Genomic DNA, 16,846 nt, shown 5'->3' on the forward strand with positions numbered 1-16,846 from the left:
TCCATCCATCATCGCTCATAGCTCCGAGGAAGCAGTCCCTTTGGGTGGTGCGGGGGGTAACATGGGGAGATGTCCGGATCTATCATGACCATGCACAATGACGGTGACATATTAACATAATATCTTGCTTCCCTATGTTGTTAATAGAATACCGCGATGCTGCTGCGCTTAGTGGGGTTTTCCAACTTCCCAGTGAACCCAGATACAATTACGGTTTACTACATCCAAACTGACACTAAGGACTGTGTCTCCGGGATTGAGCTTTGTTCTGACAACATGGGGAGACCTCACTAGACGCTTCAGAATTATCAGTATGTTATCTTTTAGAAATTAAATCGTTCGACAGAGTGACATAGCTCAGGCCATGGTACGGTCGTTTAATAGACATCATGAATTTTCTGGTACGCTATGGACACAGCTTTGTTGGCTTAATTTGAATATTGGACGTCTAAAGTTGACTAAGACCGCCGATGCTAAATGTGTATGTAGTAAACAAAGATCTTTCTCTCTGTTCACAACCAATGTAATGACTAATCCGAGTCACTTCTCAGACCATAAGATCCTTCTTCCAACTCCTTCGAATCCTCAGGAATTTCCCCGTGGGTAATCTCGTCTTTCTCAAAGATCTTCGAGATCTCTTCCAAAGATTTTCCCTGAGTCTCAGGAAAGAAGAAGTAGATCAAGGATAGGGCAACCACAAGACAACCTATATAAGTGATAAAGTACTTCCACTGAAGGACCTCAAATGCCACAGGGTTAACGTATTGGTTGAAGAAGCACGCCACAGAATCCGTGGTTAGTGCAATAGCCAGTCCCTTGGCTCGGAGTTGGAAAGGCAATATTTCAGCAGGGTAGGCAATGAACAAGGGCATATATGCGAAGTCGTAAGCCGCACAAAATAGGAAAAGCATCGGTACAGCCGTGATGCCTGCCGCGAGCAAGTTCATCTCTGCAAATAGGCCCGCCATCGTCGTACTCGTTGACAAAAATACGAGCATCAAAGTTGTCGCACTCAGCCAGAGAAGGCGTCGGCCGTATCGGTCCGAGCTGCTCGCTCCGGCCACAGCAAATATCAAATTCCAAACCTGAAGACTGATATTGACAGCAGCTTGATGAGAAGCATCACTTATCCCAACAGACAAGAGAATCGGAGCCAAGTAATAGGAAATAACACCTGTAAGTGAAATGGTTAATATTGAAGCCGCACAAAGTGAGATCGATATATGACCTACCATTTCCAGTCCATTCCTGCATAAAGCCTAAGAGGATGCATATTGCTAGGCGGTGTCTATCACCCTTGGTTTTCAGGAACGCACTCCAGCGAGCGGCCGACTTCAGGTCTGCTTCAACCTCAATGCTCTTGCATATCTGGTCAAACTCCTCTTGAACAAGCCGATCATCGACATCCCCATTTGCATGATATCGTGTGAGCATTTCCAGGGCTTCCCCCTTCCGATTCTTTGACACTAGCCACCTCGGACTCTCCGGCATAAACCAAAGGCCGACTAGTTGCAGGGAAGGGAAGAGCACTTCCAGTAGACATGGAATCCGCCATGACCAACTATTTGTGAGTGATAATGTGGAGAATGCAATGGCGGCTGCTGTGATTGATCCGCAAAACCAGACGGCATTGTAAAGACCCGTTAAGGTCCGTCGTTGACGAGGATGTGCTGTTTCAGCAATCAATAGTGGTGCTGCTGTTTGCGAAAGACCGACACCCACTCCAGTCATTACTCGGGCGCCGAAAAATACCCAGTGGTGTTGAAATGCAACCTGTATAATTGATGCAGTGATGACAAGGACTGCGCCTATAGTGACACAGATTCGTCGACCATAATTGTCGGCAACATATGAAGCTGGAATGAAAGTCAGGAAGGCGCCGAGGGAAAATGCGGCGATAATCAAGCCGGTAGCATTGGAACTAAGCCCATCTAAAAAGAGGGAAACTGTGTCTCTGTCAATACTCGATAATCGGTTTCCAACAAAGAACTCTCACATTGGGGGAGCACAAGCAAACTGTTGATCTGACTAGCATTGTATCCAGCTGTCGCAGATGCAGAGAGAATCAAAGCTATACAAAAATTCAACTTCCGTAGTCCTTTATTTGCGGAAACTGGCGGCATATTGTTCGTAGGAAGTGACTGCTATGCAAATATTCATGTCCGAAGTACCATGTCCCCGTTATCTTATATGAGCATGGGCGGACATTTTTCTCGGACAATTGGGAGCTCTACATTCTTGACGTCCTTGCTGGTGCCGATCCTGCCAGCTATGGTCACACCTGCTCGGACGAAAAGAAAGAATGAAGGGGGAAATTCTTGATGAACGAATCACCAGGTGGGGTTGTGTAAAGATGTCATCATTCATACTTTAAAGGGGTAAAGCAAGTGCTAACGGGGCACAGCGAAACACCCAGTAGATGTCCAGGTGGTCGATCTGTGCGGCACTTGCGAGCAAAAGTACGATTCCAGAGGAGCTAGAGCCACTTTCAGGTCTTGGTCAGAAGTTTTAAGCTCATGACCTTGCATAGTTACTGCATATAACTTACTGACGCGCAACCAAACGGCTTGCGCATGTGTCGATCCGGAACGCTTTATTAGATAAAACGGAGTTAGACGGTAAATCCCGCTTCCACAGTCGATCCACAAACCATTCGTCATATAGGCACCAGATTACCACCCTCAGATAAGAAAACCACTCACATTCTTGCTGTAAAGAATCATCAGCCGATGCTTCCTTAGGCCTGCCGTCTTTTGCCTTCCCTACCCCTCTCAGGGTTGCTATTCCGTCGAACCCTTGATCCCAAGCTACGATATTCGACAAACGGGTATCAGGTTTGGTGGAGGTATGCTGAAGTGCTTAGTTGGGGTAAATAAGCTCTTTTTATTCAAATAGATCATAACTGAGCTGCCATGTATTCGTGTACGATCGTGTAGATAAAGCTAGAATAACCAGATTGCCACAGTAGGCTAGAGGGGTGAATTGAAAGCGACCAGAGCATGCGCTGCAACCAAAAGGGATATCCAAAGACTCAACGGAGTGTTGACGTTGCCATTGCTGCTCTGGTTGCTCTTTCCGCTGCCCAAGCTTCCAGTGTCTGTTGTGTGGTGCGACTCAGTGGTTGGAGTTGAACTGGAAGAAGGCCGTGCCGAGGATGGTCTATCCCAGAAATCCCGAATTATGGTGCTGGCTTGCTCAGCCAATCCGTACGTCGAGGCCATCAGATGCGTAGACAAGGCAATGGGGGGAACACTGGCATCCGCAACTCGGACGTTTGCAAGGCCATACACGCGAAGGTTTGCGTCGACTACACCACCTTGTTCACGAGGGAGCATTGCACAGGATGACGATGGATGGTATTCGGTGCCACCCGCCCCACGCAGCCAGTCTTCCCACTCTTCATCTGTCTGGACGGATGAACCTGGTGACCGCTCGCTTGTGAAGCTGCTACTTAATGGTTCGGTTTCACCTAACTGACGAGCGAGTTTGAGACCATCGCGTAGTATCTCGTAATCTGCCAATTTGTCAGCATCCGTGACCTTGTCCTGGTGACAGATGTGAAGCATACCAGCTGGATTATCAAGATAATTCGGATCAATGACAGGGTAGTCCATTGGGTTCGAGGAGTTTATGTAAATACGGCCATGGCTGTATGGATGCTGGAGAGCAGCCGTGATACCGATGTCGCCACTGCCGTCACTGTTCATGAACAGGAGCTCAATCTGACCTGTAGGGCTGTTGAATATTTTCGATGCCGTCGTATTATAAATTGCCTTGTAACCAGCGATAACACCAGCATCGTATGTTGTATTGGGTGTATATTCGTCCATTTGAGCTAATATGTTTGTCTGGAGCTCTTGAATTTGACTGCCGTACATAGTGGTCGTGTTCACATAGGCAACTGCAGAATCAACATAAGAGAGAAAGAGAGGGTTGTTCTGCAGCAGTTAGACCATGACGAAACATCATATTGAGCGCGCAACACGAACCCTCTGGCTGCCATCATCGTAGAAAGTGGAACCCGCAGTTTCCACATCAACATTCCACGTCACGGTGGCACTCTGTTTAAGTAAGACAGATGCTCCTTTTTGGAGATGAAAGTTACTCACAAAATGATCCTGGAGATGTTGGCCGACACCAGGGAGCTCAGAGACAAGGTCAACACCTGCACTAGAGAGGACATCCTTTGGGCCAACACCGCTATGGAGCAGAATAGCCGGGCTGCCTATAGAGCCACCTGCGATGATAACTTCTTTGTTTACTTTGACCGTCAGTGTTGTCGTTCCATCATCAGGTGTATACTCGACAGCATTCGCTAATAAGTTATCTGAAGGGGAGGAGCTGTCGAAGAGAATGCGAGTAACATGAGCATTGGCCAACACGTCGTAATTACCCCGGTCCGGAAGCGGGTCGAGATACCCGGTCCGACTGTAGGAGCGCGTCCAGTTTTGCGGATTGATGGTGGAGGTTGAGACCTCGGCACCCCAGTTCTGACCATCGTACATGTTGCCAGAAATATCAATTCCAATATTCTCACAAGACATTGACCACTGGCCAACTTGGGGAAACGTCCTGGGAAAATATATTAATTCCATAAGATGAAGAGAGAAAAAGATCAAGCATACAAGCCAGGATACGATGCACAGATTGGCCCCGTAGTGCCATGATTTGATGCATTCCAAGTAATATCTGCCTCTTGAATCACGGCGTCAATTGGGGGGGCGAATGTTTCACTTTTCTTCATAGCAGCGTAGAATGCATCCCACGACCAATTTTCAGCGCCATCCATGTCTCCGAGCATGCCTTGCCAAGCATTTATCTCGTTCTCACCTGGACGGGTCATATAAAGCCCATTGATGGCGGAACTGCCTTTATTTTTTGTGGGTCAATTACCTTCTCGGGGCCGAGTCGCAGATACGAACCTCCAAGGACCTTGCCACGAGGCCAATAAATCTCACGGTTCGCTGCATTTTGCTGAGGAACTGTCCAGAATGCCCAGTTCAATGGCGTAGTCCAGAGGGGAGTCAAAATACGCATATGCCGGTGTATCTTCACTCATATTAGTTTAGCATGCTCTGTGGATGGACTGAACAGAAGGACTGCGCACCTATACGTTCTCGATAGTCATCTCCATTGCCGCCTGATTCAAGGACAAGGACAGTATGATTTGTGTCTTCCGAAAGGCGGCTACCAAGCACAAGCCCGGCTAGACCACCCCCTACAACAATGAAATCATACGACTCCCCAATCTGTGTGCGTGGTACCAACGCGTCCCCGAAGCGAATAGTGGCAACCAGGGTTATGACAATTATCTGAGCAGCAGAGAAACCTGGCCGCATTTTATGAGCGGGTATGACGTGAGATGAAGGGAGCTGTCCAGATTGACATGGCCAAATGATCGAAGATATTTATTTACCTATGAAAGCACCCACAGAAACGCAAGTGCCCCTAACTCGCTGGTAGGGCAACTCCGAGGCTCAGAAGGCTTGTTATGCACCGCGCTCCCGCAGTCTCAATTTTACGCGCGATGGGTACGGTCTCGAACTCGAAGGTGGGTAACAATTTGGAAGATCACAGTGGCCTTTGTGCAAATGAGAAGTTGGACCCCATCGCTCCACCCGTATCCTTGGCGACGGCATACAATTGAAATATCGATGCAACTATATTGGTGCCACTGGCTGGAGTGTAAGATGATGGTTTACTTGCCTATAACCATTTTTAATTCTTGTCAATTGTCGCTTATTACAGATCATGAGAAACACACTGCCGGTTGTTTCAATTTCCCCATTAAACATGATCCTCGCACCTGCAGAAATTCCAACCAGGATTGTGCTAATTAGTTGGTGGGTATGGCCCCTCCAACTGCAATCGTATGTTTCTGATTGGAGAGGATGTTGAAACGCAATAACCATGGCCGCCGATCAATCGGGTGGGATCGTCATTGGCCCCAACATGGCCGTGGGACCGCCTACAGATAAACTTCTTGGTCAAAGAAAATTGCACTACTATTAGAAAGCGTGTTGTACATAGCCCTCGCCATGACTCGTCGCGAACTCAATCCGAGACGTAACGGGTGCTTATATTATCCCACGGAGTCGGAGTTGCCGAAGCCCAAGAACGCGAGTTAGCCAAGAAACAAAGTTGGACAAAGCGGGCGATAGATAAATATTGCTTCCCGTTCCCGCAAAGGCAAACTAGTGGTAATAGATAGCTAGAAATTTGAAGAGGGAAAAGCAAATTCATTTCATCGGTGAATGGTAATTGGTCCATCTCATTTACAACCGGCTACAGTACGTAGACAAAATTAGCGCCAGATCGACGGTGCGACTTCCCGCTTTAGACGCTAAGCCAGATATAGCAGTGATGATCGTGGTGCCTGTCCGATCTACACCGAGAGGGTAGCGGTTGCTCAGAGCAGACAGTATTATTATTTGTCGTTGGCAACTATCGACAGCCGGTACAGTGGCGATGGTTCTAACAATCATAACAATGATGAAGGGGACGAGTCGAAACGCGACAAGCCGATTTATGCACGCCACAAATCATAGCAAAGGTGCAAATGAGGCTGAACGCACTAAATTCTTAACAGATTACACGATTCCATCCATGTCCAACTGATCCGCCAAGTCTAACAATTCCCGCGGAGGCAAACTAACAGAAGAATTGAGAGCAAGCACGTCCCACTCGAATTCCTCGCCCATGTTAACTTCATCAAAGGCATAAACATCCTCAGCATCCTCGATATTATCAGTATTGTTTAATGGGGTGAGTTGGGGAATCTGGAGGTTTGTGTTTCTTGGCGTTAGCGGTGCCAATATGATCTCTAGTTGTCTCAATTCCAACCTCCGAAGCGGTGCTGCAGGATTGCCTTTTGAAATAAGTTTATTCAAAACACAGTCAAGGTTTTCGGACCACGCATCATTGGAAATAAGGGATGGGGCAATGGCATGGATTAGATATAGCACAAAAGCTGATGATGAAGCGTCTTCGATCTGAAATGGAAGAAAGGCATCTGGTGGGTAAATGTTAACACTCTAGCAGTCCAATGGACCTGGGAAACACGCACCCATTAAATCATCGTCAGCTAACGTTCGAAGGGTCTGAAGGATTGTCTGTGCTGAATCAGCACAGCATTGCAGAAGGGACGCGACTGGAGCTGATAACGAGATCGTTGGAGACTTTTGTGTCTCTGTCCCTTCGATATGCATGTGTAGCGCACACATTACCAAAGGCCGAGTTGTGAGGACAATGCACTAGAGTAGTCAGCTTTGAATCTCTTTTGTCGTGTCTCTCTCATGCTCACATGGTGGTGGGCTAGCATGAGCCGAATTGCCATTTTCGAAGCCCGGCTAATTAGCCCATGGAAATGCCTGTTTAAGAACTCGGTCAAATCATGAGACAATTCTGCCAAGTCATGGAGAAGAGACTGTGTGTTTCGAATGAGAGTTCCGTCAAATTCTTTGCCCACGCCGTAGACCGCTGATATTCATGTTAGATACTGAATGGGAAACTATGTTCATATGGGCTTACTGGTAAGAGTTCGTGCCATCAAATGGGATAATCGCACATGCAGTGTTAAGTTAATATTTTCCACAGACTGCTCCACATCTGCAGGCAGCTTCACAGTGATATCTTCATCTCGAATAGAACTAGGCGCCCCTATGAGAGCAGAGAACTCTCTGTCTAACATATAAACCACCCAAAAGATAGTCCGGCAGCGATGGGAGAGTTCGGGGCCGCAGATTTCTTCCGGCACGTGTCGATGTATTCCTTCAATAATGCAATAGCGTAAAGCCTGCCCAATCTGCCAAATAGGTCAGTCGGTCTTTCGCTGTCATCAACCGCCATCTGTCTCACATGTTGAAAGGCTGCCCGCCTCATGTCGATCGATTGCAAGTATACTGCTGCTAGACTCAACGTCTGAATGCAGGTTAATGCGTCCTCATGCATGGCCGACAGATCAGGTAAGAGAGCCATTGCTCTGGAAGCATACTGGTGTCCCGGGGGAGATCCGCCAGGGTTTTTATGCGCAAGAAAGACTTTCCCAAATGCAAGGACGAGCAGGAATTGGGAGTACCATGGCCGTGCTGAGGTGGCTTTTGCTACTGGATCTTTGTAGAACTCTTGTAAGTGTCGAAGATAGACTGACTCGTCAATCATGAAAGATAAAAATCCAAAGTAGAACTTCACAGTATTGAACAAGAACAGTGAATAGTCCAAAGGTGGCAAATTAGAGACATCTGGCACCTCGTCCGGAGGGAGGGGCCTCCATTGGAGTTTAAATGCCATACCATCTAAGCACCATGGATCTGGTGGGCAGTTTGACTCTGGAACACGTCTTCCGATCAAAGCGAGAACACGCCGGCAGAACGACCACGATGATGTCGGTCCCATGTACCCTGTGGTATTCTTGTGAGCAATAGAACCTCCTATTGAATAGCCGTTAAACTCACAAAGCCGGCCGTCTGGTGTCTGGGCAAATGAGCAATCCTTCTCGACAAGAGGATTGCGCGAAAATCGTGAGCGATGACGCTCTTGCTCGCTTTCGGAATCATATCGACGGGGAGATTCTGCTCTATGCAAACCATGGTCAAGTCCTGTTATCCATCACGTCAGAAAGACACCTTCCTGCAAACACTTTTCTTTCTCTTCGAGACGATGCTTACTATCAGTTATTGTTCGCAACGGGGTCTCTGGCCGAGTTTCCAACAGCAGGTGTGGGGGACGAGGAATTGGGACGAGATCAATATCCTCGTGGCCAACAAACGGCGATTCCGCCAAAGGATCAGCTTGTTCCGTGCCACCGTGCGGCATGGTAACCGCATTCCTGGAAATATGCTCTTCCAAGTGCCGCAAATATCTAAAACCCGGCCGTAAGTACAGGGACAAGTCCAACTAGCATCGTGATCTTCACTTTTCTGAAACTGAGATACGGACATCTTCGACTGGGAAGTGGCATGGTCTTTTTTTGCGGGCACATCTTGTGCAGGGCTGAGATCCTGAACACTTCACTTTCATCCCCCGACATCGCTCGCATCTTTGATGACTGTCAGCTTTTCCCAGGTTTCTTGATCTTGGTCATACTTATTTTGATTGAATACTTACGCCCTCATGCATTTCTTAGTCTTAACTGTTGTAGGAGGCATTATCCCGGACAAATCCACCAAAGTAGTTGGAAGGACAAGACGCAAAAAAGCGGCCGGGGCACCCATCCGATATCGATGCCAACACACTGCGGGGTCCGAGCTTATCAGTCGGGGTCGTCGGCCGATGAACGCCAACGCTTACCGGCTCTGGCGGAAATCACCTGATTGGGGATGCCCTAAAAAGAAGTCCGAGCATAAGAGAAATTTAGATTTGGATCATATTTTCTTGTCTTATCGACTCAGGTTCGCGCAAACACCCTTCGCCACACCTCTTTTCGCAAAGCATCCACCATATGATGTGTACGCTCAACCGCACCTCTGTTTTCGATTGCCCGACGGTGCAAATACCCCATGCATTCTGCAACAGAACCCCACGCCATGCACTTGAAGGCTTTTGGAACAGTCACGTTCGATATAGAGAACTGGGCTAAAGCCCGCTCGTAATTTTCCACCAATTCACAGCCCAGTTCGTCAGCCATTCCCTGAATCTGGCCACAGTCAAGTGCAACTGTAGGCTGCTTTTTATGAAGAAGTCTTTGGTGAGTGGCAATGGCCTTTGCTGCGCTGGCCGCATTGTGCGTGGCCAGGAAAAGAGCAGCAGATGGGAATTGCAGATCTTTGGCTTCTTCTGGGAGTTTTCGACAGATCAGAGTATCTGCAATCAAATCATAGGACTGATCCGTTTCCTCTTTGGTATCGAAGATGAGAGAGCGAACCTCATGTTCAATGTACGCACCTCGTACCAACTTGATTCCCAATGACCACCCTTCCTGGGCGGCCAGTGTAATGTGATAGTCGAGATTTGCCTTCGATTCCTTGAGATAGCCCTGGATAGTGTTGTAGATCAAGGGTGTTCTTTCACGGTTGTGTTTGCGCATTATCTCAATAGCCCAATCATCCAGGCCGCGTTGAAGGATTTGTTGTTCGGCATCCAGCCATAGCCGAGATCCTTGCTCTTTAGTTGCAGCACAGATCTCATCCACGGCTTTTGCCATCACCTCCGGCATCGGCCAACGTGCCCTCATAGCATCGACGGCTATTGGTCCAGCTCCAGTCAGTCTAGGGTTAGATATCTGTTAGAATGGAATAGCAGACAAACAGTAAGAAAAGTATGCTCACTTCACAGCAAGAAAGTCACCGGATCCCACCATGCGCAGAGTGTCCAAAGTGCCTTGTTTCCATTCTTCCACTAATTCATAGCATCTGTTGCTATAATGAATGGAACCAGTCGCGTCAACAGCCAGTTTCTCGTCGGGTTCCAACACAATTTCCTTCGAGTATCCCAGGATGACACCTTGATATCCAATTTTCTTCACTTCCGCAACAGTTTTCGAGACTTCTCTGCGATTGGTTCCAGCACAAAAGTGATTATAGACTGTCCATCGGAGAAGCTTGTTCAATATAGGGTTCCGGTCTGGGTTCAGGAAAGCAGACTTCGAAGTGGTGAGAACTTTCAGCAGGGCTAGGGCGGGTCGAAGGAAAAGGTTGGACGACATTAATGAGGTCAAGACCAAGGATCGTAGTAAAAATGGTGTTGGGAGTCTCGCCATGGACGAAACCTCCAAATCTGGTTTCAGGGATGGAGATTGGAGAGCAGCATTATGAATAAATTGCTTCGTTGAGCGATAGCGGCGGGATAATAAGGAAGGAACTTGTCTGGAGGAAAGTCCTCGTGAAGCTCGCAGACCAGTTGAGAAAGCAAGCATGATATCGATAATCAAAAAGAAGGAAAGGTGTCAATAAGGTGAACTCTCTTGTGGTCTTGAGCTACAGTGGTCAACAAGATGGCGGCCTAGCGGCAAATTCTCACCTTAAAAAACATATCTACCGATCGCCTACAAAACACGTCTATAGAGAATGATTGTTGCACGGAGCTCTTAGAGACTAGATTTCCGATAGTCAGCCGACTCTGGTCGGGATGGCCAACCGAGGGCGCGGGAGGCGTTCTCGAATCAAAAGAATGGCCAGGCCGGACATAATGCCGATGGGGGAACTCTTTGTTCTATTATCAATGATATCTGGAACATTATAGATTACCCCTCATACTTCATATCACCACCGGCCCGGGTGTCCCGGTTGTCTGCAGCAGCGTTGTCCTAACCAGTTCGTGAACCAGTAGCGTCTTCGTGGAAGGAGATCTACTGCACGACGAGGGTCTAGCAACGTGTCACATGGGGGGGGGGTTATAAGAAAAATATGAAATGAGAAATCAAGAAGGTCTAGCTTTTAGACGAGATGAGTTATCCTTTCAAAAGCTGGCTATTTATAACAATCAAACGCCACAGGAAATTCTCCAATGCGTACTCTTGAGGTTCTAGGCTATGTACTTTGAATAGTCTCTAATTTTAGATTGCATAGGAACAGCATAAACAAAGGGTTATCTTAAGAAATTCCTGTCCACATATTCTAGTAATCCTCCATATTAAATCTCATTAGAAGGATACTGAACTTTTTCTAACGGCACAAATTCCTCCTTAATTGTTCGAGTGCTGACGAACCTCTGCAAATGGGCCATTGTTCCCGTCTTGTCATTTGTGCCCGAGTCCCGGCTACCACCAAACGGCTGTTGTGCCACAGTAGAACCAGTGCATTTGGTGTTTAGGTATAGCATACCAGCAGCATGCTTGAGAATGGTCTGCGCTTGGCGACTGGCATATGGATCGTTGGCAAAAATACTGCCGGTCAGGCCATAGCGTGAAGTAGTGTCAATCAACCTAAGGGTCTGCTCCCATTCAGCATCTGGATAAACATAGACACCAAGCAATGGTCCAAAGAGCTCTTCGGACATTATTCTATGCCGTGGGTTGGATGTCTCGTAAACAGTGGGGTGGACATAGTATCCGTCTTTCTTGGATGCCTTACCACCAAGAATGAGTTCCAGCTCGGGGTCTGTCTTTGCATCCTCGATGAACTTGTTTAGCCTGTCGAAGGACCGCTCGTGAATCACTGGGTTGATGAAGTTGCTATAATCCTCAACATTCCCGACCTTTAGCGCGGCAGTCTCTTCTTCCAAATGCTTTCGAAACTCAGGCCAAACGGACTCGGCGATATAAACCCGTGAATTGGCAGAACACTTCTGACCTTGGTATTCAAATGCAGCACGGATAGTGTTGAGAGCAGCGCTTCGCACATCTGCCGAGGGGTGGACGACGCCCCAATTCTTGCCACCGGTCTCACCCACAACGCGGGGATAAGATTTGTAAATCCCCTGGCCAATTCCATCTCCGATTTTCTTCTGGATTCTTTTGAATGTGGCGGTAGATCCAATGAAGGTCAGAGCACCGAATTCGGGTCTTTTGAGAATGGCATTTGTGATTTGCTCAGCATCGCCGGGGATGAACTGAATCACGTCTTTGGGGAGACCAGCTTCGAGAAGAATTTTGTGAAGTAGCCAGCTAGCGTGAATAGCATAGTCTGAAGGCTTCCAGATAACCACATTTCCAAGCAACGCAGACGGACCGACGAGCGTGGCTCCCAGCGCAGTGAAGTTGAATGGAGCAATCGCATACGTGAAACCCTCCAGCGGCCGGTACTCAAGTTTGTTCCAATTTCCATCGAGGTGAACCCTCGGCTGTTGAGCGTAAAGTGCCCATGCCTCTTGAATGTAGTGACGGAAGAAGTCCGCCGTCTCCGCAGCTGCATCAATCTCAGCTTGCCAGATGTTCTTGCCCTGGCCGAGCATGGTAGCTGCGACTATCTCGGAGCGATACTTGCCCGTGAGAAGTTCGCAGGCACGCAGGAAGATGGCTGCTCGGTCTTCAAATGGGGTGGCCTCCCAGGCGGGTTTCGCCTTGAGGGCTGCATCAACGGCGGTATTCACTTGTACGGAGGTAGCGGAGGCATAGTTGGCCACGATCTCGCTATGCTTGGAAGGGTTCAGCTGAGCGAGTGACTGCTTCGTTTGGACCTGCGCAGACCCTTGTTAAATCCGTATCATCAGACTTTTCGTAGACTGACGTACCTCTGTGCCGTCGATTGTGATTGGGATTCTAAATGGGAATCCCTCTTTCATCTTCTTGATCGTCTTGGTCAATTCCGCTCGTTCTGGAGACCCTTTCGCGTAATCGAGCTACCCATTTGTTAGATTGAAACCATTCACTCCATTATTTCGATGCCCACCATTTTCTCATTCTCGAATTTTGGCGGGCTCAGCAGGCTCAATTGCCTTCGCACAAGTATGCAGGTCAAGCCAGGTTTGAGCCGGTTCCGACCAACTGTCTGCGTTAGGGTTTGGAGCCGCATAGTGGTTGTATGGAAACTATCCTTGTGACTGTGCTAGTCACAAAGACATAGGAATACTCGCAATTCCGCGTGCTACTATTTAAGTACGGTGCAGCTCACAGCTGTGTACTACGCATCTCGATCATCGGGAGGTGATCCCGAGCGGGGATCTTCGTGCCTGTCCACGATGCACCTCATTGAGCATGCATAGATAGCGACAATGGTCGGGATCTCGTTCCGACTTTTCATAAGATACGCACTGTCACCTAGTCTGGGGCCTTATTAAAGCTTTCTGGTCTAGTTCATGATCAGTGGGAGGGATAGCCCAACTTTGTATTAGCCACTGCCCGGCTACACAGAGTCAAAGATATATTTAGACCAGTGCTTATCTTCTGCAAGTCTCCCACCTTACTGAAAGATATTCGCAACTAGAATAATCCATAGTTATTTAACTAACTTTATTAGTAGAGACATTAATTAGTTGTCTAATGTTGTATCTGATACCTTGATTCGGGCGAGACCCCCAGCCTCGCCCAAGTACCGATGACAACCACATTCGTAGAGTCCGTGCCCTCCGACCGAGCTCCGCTTGATCAACACCCCCAGCGTCATCGCAGTCTCCGCCTCCACTCACGACTCCCTTCGTCGGTGCCTTCCATCATCTGCATCGCCGGTTTCCCCGATGTCTTTGTTCGGCACCTCCCCGGACGAACCCTCTGCGGCCGACTCCGCCCGGAGATCCAAGTCCTCCCTCTTCGCCGACGACCCAGGCACCGGTGGCTCCTCGTCCCTCTTCGCCGACGATGACGGCGACGACAGCTCCCCCTCGGCATGGAATCCGACGAATAATACTGCCAAACGAACCGCGCGGCGTGACCTCGTCCGAAACCTACTGCCTGCGACCGATGTGCCGGAGAGCTACGTTGATGCTTACGATCTGGTACTGAACAACGGGGACAGGGTCGGCCCGGGCGTCGGATTGACCTCCATCCGCGAAATCCTGTCTAGCAGTGGGCTCACTGCATCTGATCAAGGGAAAATCCTCAACCTGGTGATATCGGGTGACCATGAGAGCTTCAATGGGCTAGGGCGCAATGAGTTCAATGTCTTGTTGGCGCTGGTGGGCCTAGCGCAGGAAGGCGAAGATCTGTCCTTTGACGCGGTGGATGATCGTCGCAAAAGTACGTATTAATTCTAATGCAACTGTTTGTGCTGATTGTCGCTGACCCTTGATTAACCCATCCAGAACTGCCTCAGCCGAAAAGTGGCTATTTTGATCGGCTGCGAACGAACCGCGAGCCTCCCTCTAAGCCCGAGCAAGAACGCCCAGTTACTCCGCCGACCTCTACTACAGTGCCTCAAGAGCCAGGCTCGACACGATCGCAACGGTTAAAACGGAATTCACTTGGCGGGCTAGAGGATCCGTGGGGGAGCCCCGAGCTGCATCAGGGCCACAATCATGAGACCCCCGGCCCCCGCGGGTTGAATGGTTACTCAAGCGTGCGATCTACAACGAACGCTTGGTCGAGAGGGCAGACCGAAGAAGGTGGACATGATGAAGTACCGCGCGAACATGCCAACGGCCAGACCGATCCGGTCCCGCCCACCTCCGGAGGCGGGTGGGGAGGCAGTTTTGGCGCCGCACCCCCAGGTGACGGTGGATTTGGCGGCGCAGAGCGCGCGGCACTGGGAGGGTTTGGCCCTCCAGGTGATGACCCGGGCGACATCGTGCCTCGACGACGGTCATTTGGGATTGGCCGTTCTGCTAATCTGCAAGTTGCAGAGACCATCACCGTCACTCTCCTTCCGGAGAAGGAGGGCATGTTTATGTTCCAGCATCGCAACTACGAGGTCAAGTCGGCGCGGCGAGGCAGTACGGTAGTCCGGCGATACAGCGATTTCGTGTGGCTGTTGGACTGTCTGCAAAAGCGCTTTCCCTTCCGACAATTGCCGCTTCTCCCACCGAAGCGTGTGTCAGGTATGTTTGACGCTGCTTCAAGCGCTCACCGTTTGCTCACTTTTCTAAAGTTAACGGTACTCACCTTTCAGCGGATTCCAATTCCTTTCTCGAGAAGCGTCGACGGGGACTTGTGCGGTTCACCAATGCCCTCGTTCGTCATCCCGTGCTCGGCCAGGAGCAGTTGGTGGTCATGTTCTTGACCGTTCCCACGGTGGGTCTGCGAATGTTCCTTATCGCTACTCGACAGATTGCTAATGCTTGCGCCAGGAGCTTTCTATATGGCGTAAGCAGGCCACCATTTCTGTCCAGGATGAATTTGTCGGTCGTTCTCTGCCTTCAGATCTAGAAGACTCGCTGCCGGTGACTCTCACCGACACATTTGAGACCGTGCGCAGCGGCGTGAAGCGGTCTGCTGAGATTTATATTAACCTGTGCACCTTGCTTGAGCGACTGTCCAAGCGCAATGACGGCTTGGCTGCCGACCACCTGCGGTTCTCGCTTGCCTTGCAGTCCCTCACCGAAGTCACCAAGGATACTTACGCAGTCGACTCCAATGATATCCCGGCCCTCAACGAGGGCATCACGGCAACCGCGCGACATCTCTCCACCAGTCAGAGCTTGTTGGAGGACGAAGCTCGGGCCTGGTCGGACGGGGTGCTGGAGGACCTGAAGCTGCAGCGAGACTGCCTGGTCAGCGTACGCGAAATGTTTGATCGGAGAGACCGCTTCGCCCACAACAACATCCCCCAGCTGGAGAAGCGCATTGAAACCAACGAACGTAAACTGCAGGACCTTCGCACGCGTCCAGCGGGGGTCGCCAAGCCAGGGGAGATTGAAAAGGTGGAGGATGCCATCTTCAAGGTAACACCTCGGGTTCTTTTTTGGTAAGAATCGGTCGCTGACTCTGTTGATCCTACAGGACAAAGAATCGATTGTGGAACAACATGCGCGGGGGGTGTTTATCAAGGAATGCATTCGTGACGAGCTCGTCCATTTCCAACAGAGCCAGTACCACATCAGCCGCTTACACCAGGATTGGAGCCAGGAGCGCGTCAAGTACTCCGAGTTGCAGGCGGACAATTGGCGCAGACTGAGTGACGAGATCGAGGGGATGCCGGTTGGCGAATAGTCTGTTCCATCCCCCGACATCGTCGTACATACCATCTTTCCCACTCTGGTGCTATGTTTTGTTATATCCGCGGGAGTGCGCAGGACGCGGAGAAGGATTGGAACCCCGATGTTGTTTTGCTTTGTCTATTTTTCGTGTTACTAACCTCGGCATATTTTCTGATGTGTGTTGTCTGTCGTTCGTATTCCCAGAGGCTTTGTGGCGGATGTTTGGAAGCCGCCCGAAACCAGCGCGTGTCGTTTGTTTGTACTGCAGCTCCCGTGTCATTTGGCCCTGTCGCTTCCGGCTTTTTTCAGAATCCACGTAGCTACGATACAAATTGAGTGTACATCAATTCCAGCATATCATCTACATCAGCCAGAAGGTATACCGAATAGACTGCATTCGTTG

The 16,846-nt window shown here is 49.4% G+C and overlaps 5 protein-coding genes across 5 annotated transcripts; 1 reads left to right on the forward strand and 4 right to left on the reverse strand.

The window, feature by feature from the left end:
• Positions 1-530: 530 nt before the first annotated feature.
• On the reverse strand, positions 531-2,123 carry N7510_007910 (uncharacterized protein; the record flags this gene model as incomplete). The annotated part of the gene is made up of 3 exons (XM_056979835.1): positions 531-1,174; positions 1,233-1,931; positions 1,997-2,123. The coding sequence occupies 3 exons, from the start codon at positions 2,121-2,123 to the stop codon at positions 531-533; spliced, it is 1,470 nt and encodes a 489-aa protein (XP_056832878.1).
• Positions 2,124-2,969: 846 nt separating this feature from the next.
• N7510_007911 (GMC family oxidoreductase) lies at positions 2,970-5,339 on the reverse strand (the record flags this gene model as incomplete). Its single annotated transcript, XM_056979836.1, has 6 exons — positions 2,970-3,938; positions 3,990-4,061; positions 4,110-4,572; positions 4,626-4,830; positions 4,923-5,054; positions 5,108-5,339. 6 exons carry the CDS (start codon positions 5,337-5,339, stop codon positions 2,970-2,972), a joined length of 2,073 nt encoding a protein of 690 aa, XP_056832879.1.
• Positions 5,340-6,590: 1,251 nt separating this feature from the next.
• On the reverse strand, positions 6,591-10,642 carry N7510_007912 (uncharacterized protein; the record flags this gene model as incomplete). Its single annotated transcript, XM_056979837.1, has 10 exons — positions 6,591-7,012; positions 7,067-7,253; positions 7,304-7,479; positions 7,531-7,804; positions 7,858-8,597; positions 8,667-8,860; positions 9,106-9,232; positions 9,289-9,322; positions 9,416-10,205; positions 10,266-10,642. The coding sequence occupies 10 exons, from the start codon at positions 10,640-10,642 to the stop codon at positions 6,591-6,593; spliced, it is 3,321 nt and encodes a 1,106-aa protein (XP_056832880.1).
• A 926-nt stretch (positions 10,643-11,568) lies between these two features.
• Positions 11,569-13,388, reverse strand: N7510_007913 (L-glutamate gamma-semialdehyde dehydrogenase; the record flags this gene model as incomplete). Its single annotated transcript, XM_056979838.1, has 3 exons — positions 11,569-13,053; positions 13,108-13,215; positions 13,266-13,388. The coding sequence occupies 3 exons, from the start codon at positions 13,386-13,388 to the stop codon at positions 11,569-11,571; spliced, it is 1,716 nt and encodes a 571-aa protein (XP_056832881.1).
• A 661-nt stretch (positions 13,389-14,049) lies between these two features.
• On the forward strand, positions 14,050-16,456 carry mvp1 (sorting nexin Mvp1; the record flags this gene model as incomplete). The annotated part of the gene is made up of 5 exons (XM_056979839.1): positions 14,050-14,548; positions 14,614-15,345; positions 15,396-15,538; positions 15,595-16,188; positions 16,247-16,456. The coding sequence occupies 5 exons, from the start codon at positions 14,050-14,052 to the stop codon at positions 16,454-16,456; spliced, it is 2,178 nt and encodes a 725-aa protein (XP_056832882.1).
• Positions 16,457-16,846: the final 390 nt, after the last annotated feature.

This window comes from Penicillium lagena, assembly GCF_028827675.1.
Source record: "Penicillium lagena strain IBT 129212 chromosome Unknown utg000005l_segment0_segment0, whole genome shotgun sequence".
NCBI lineage: Eukaryota > Fungi > Ascomycota > Eurotiomycetes > Eurotiales > Aspergillaceae > Penicillium > Penicillium lagena.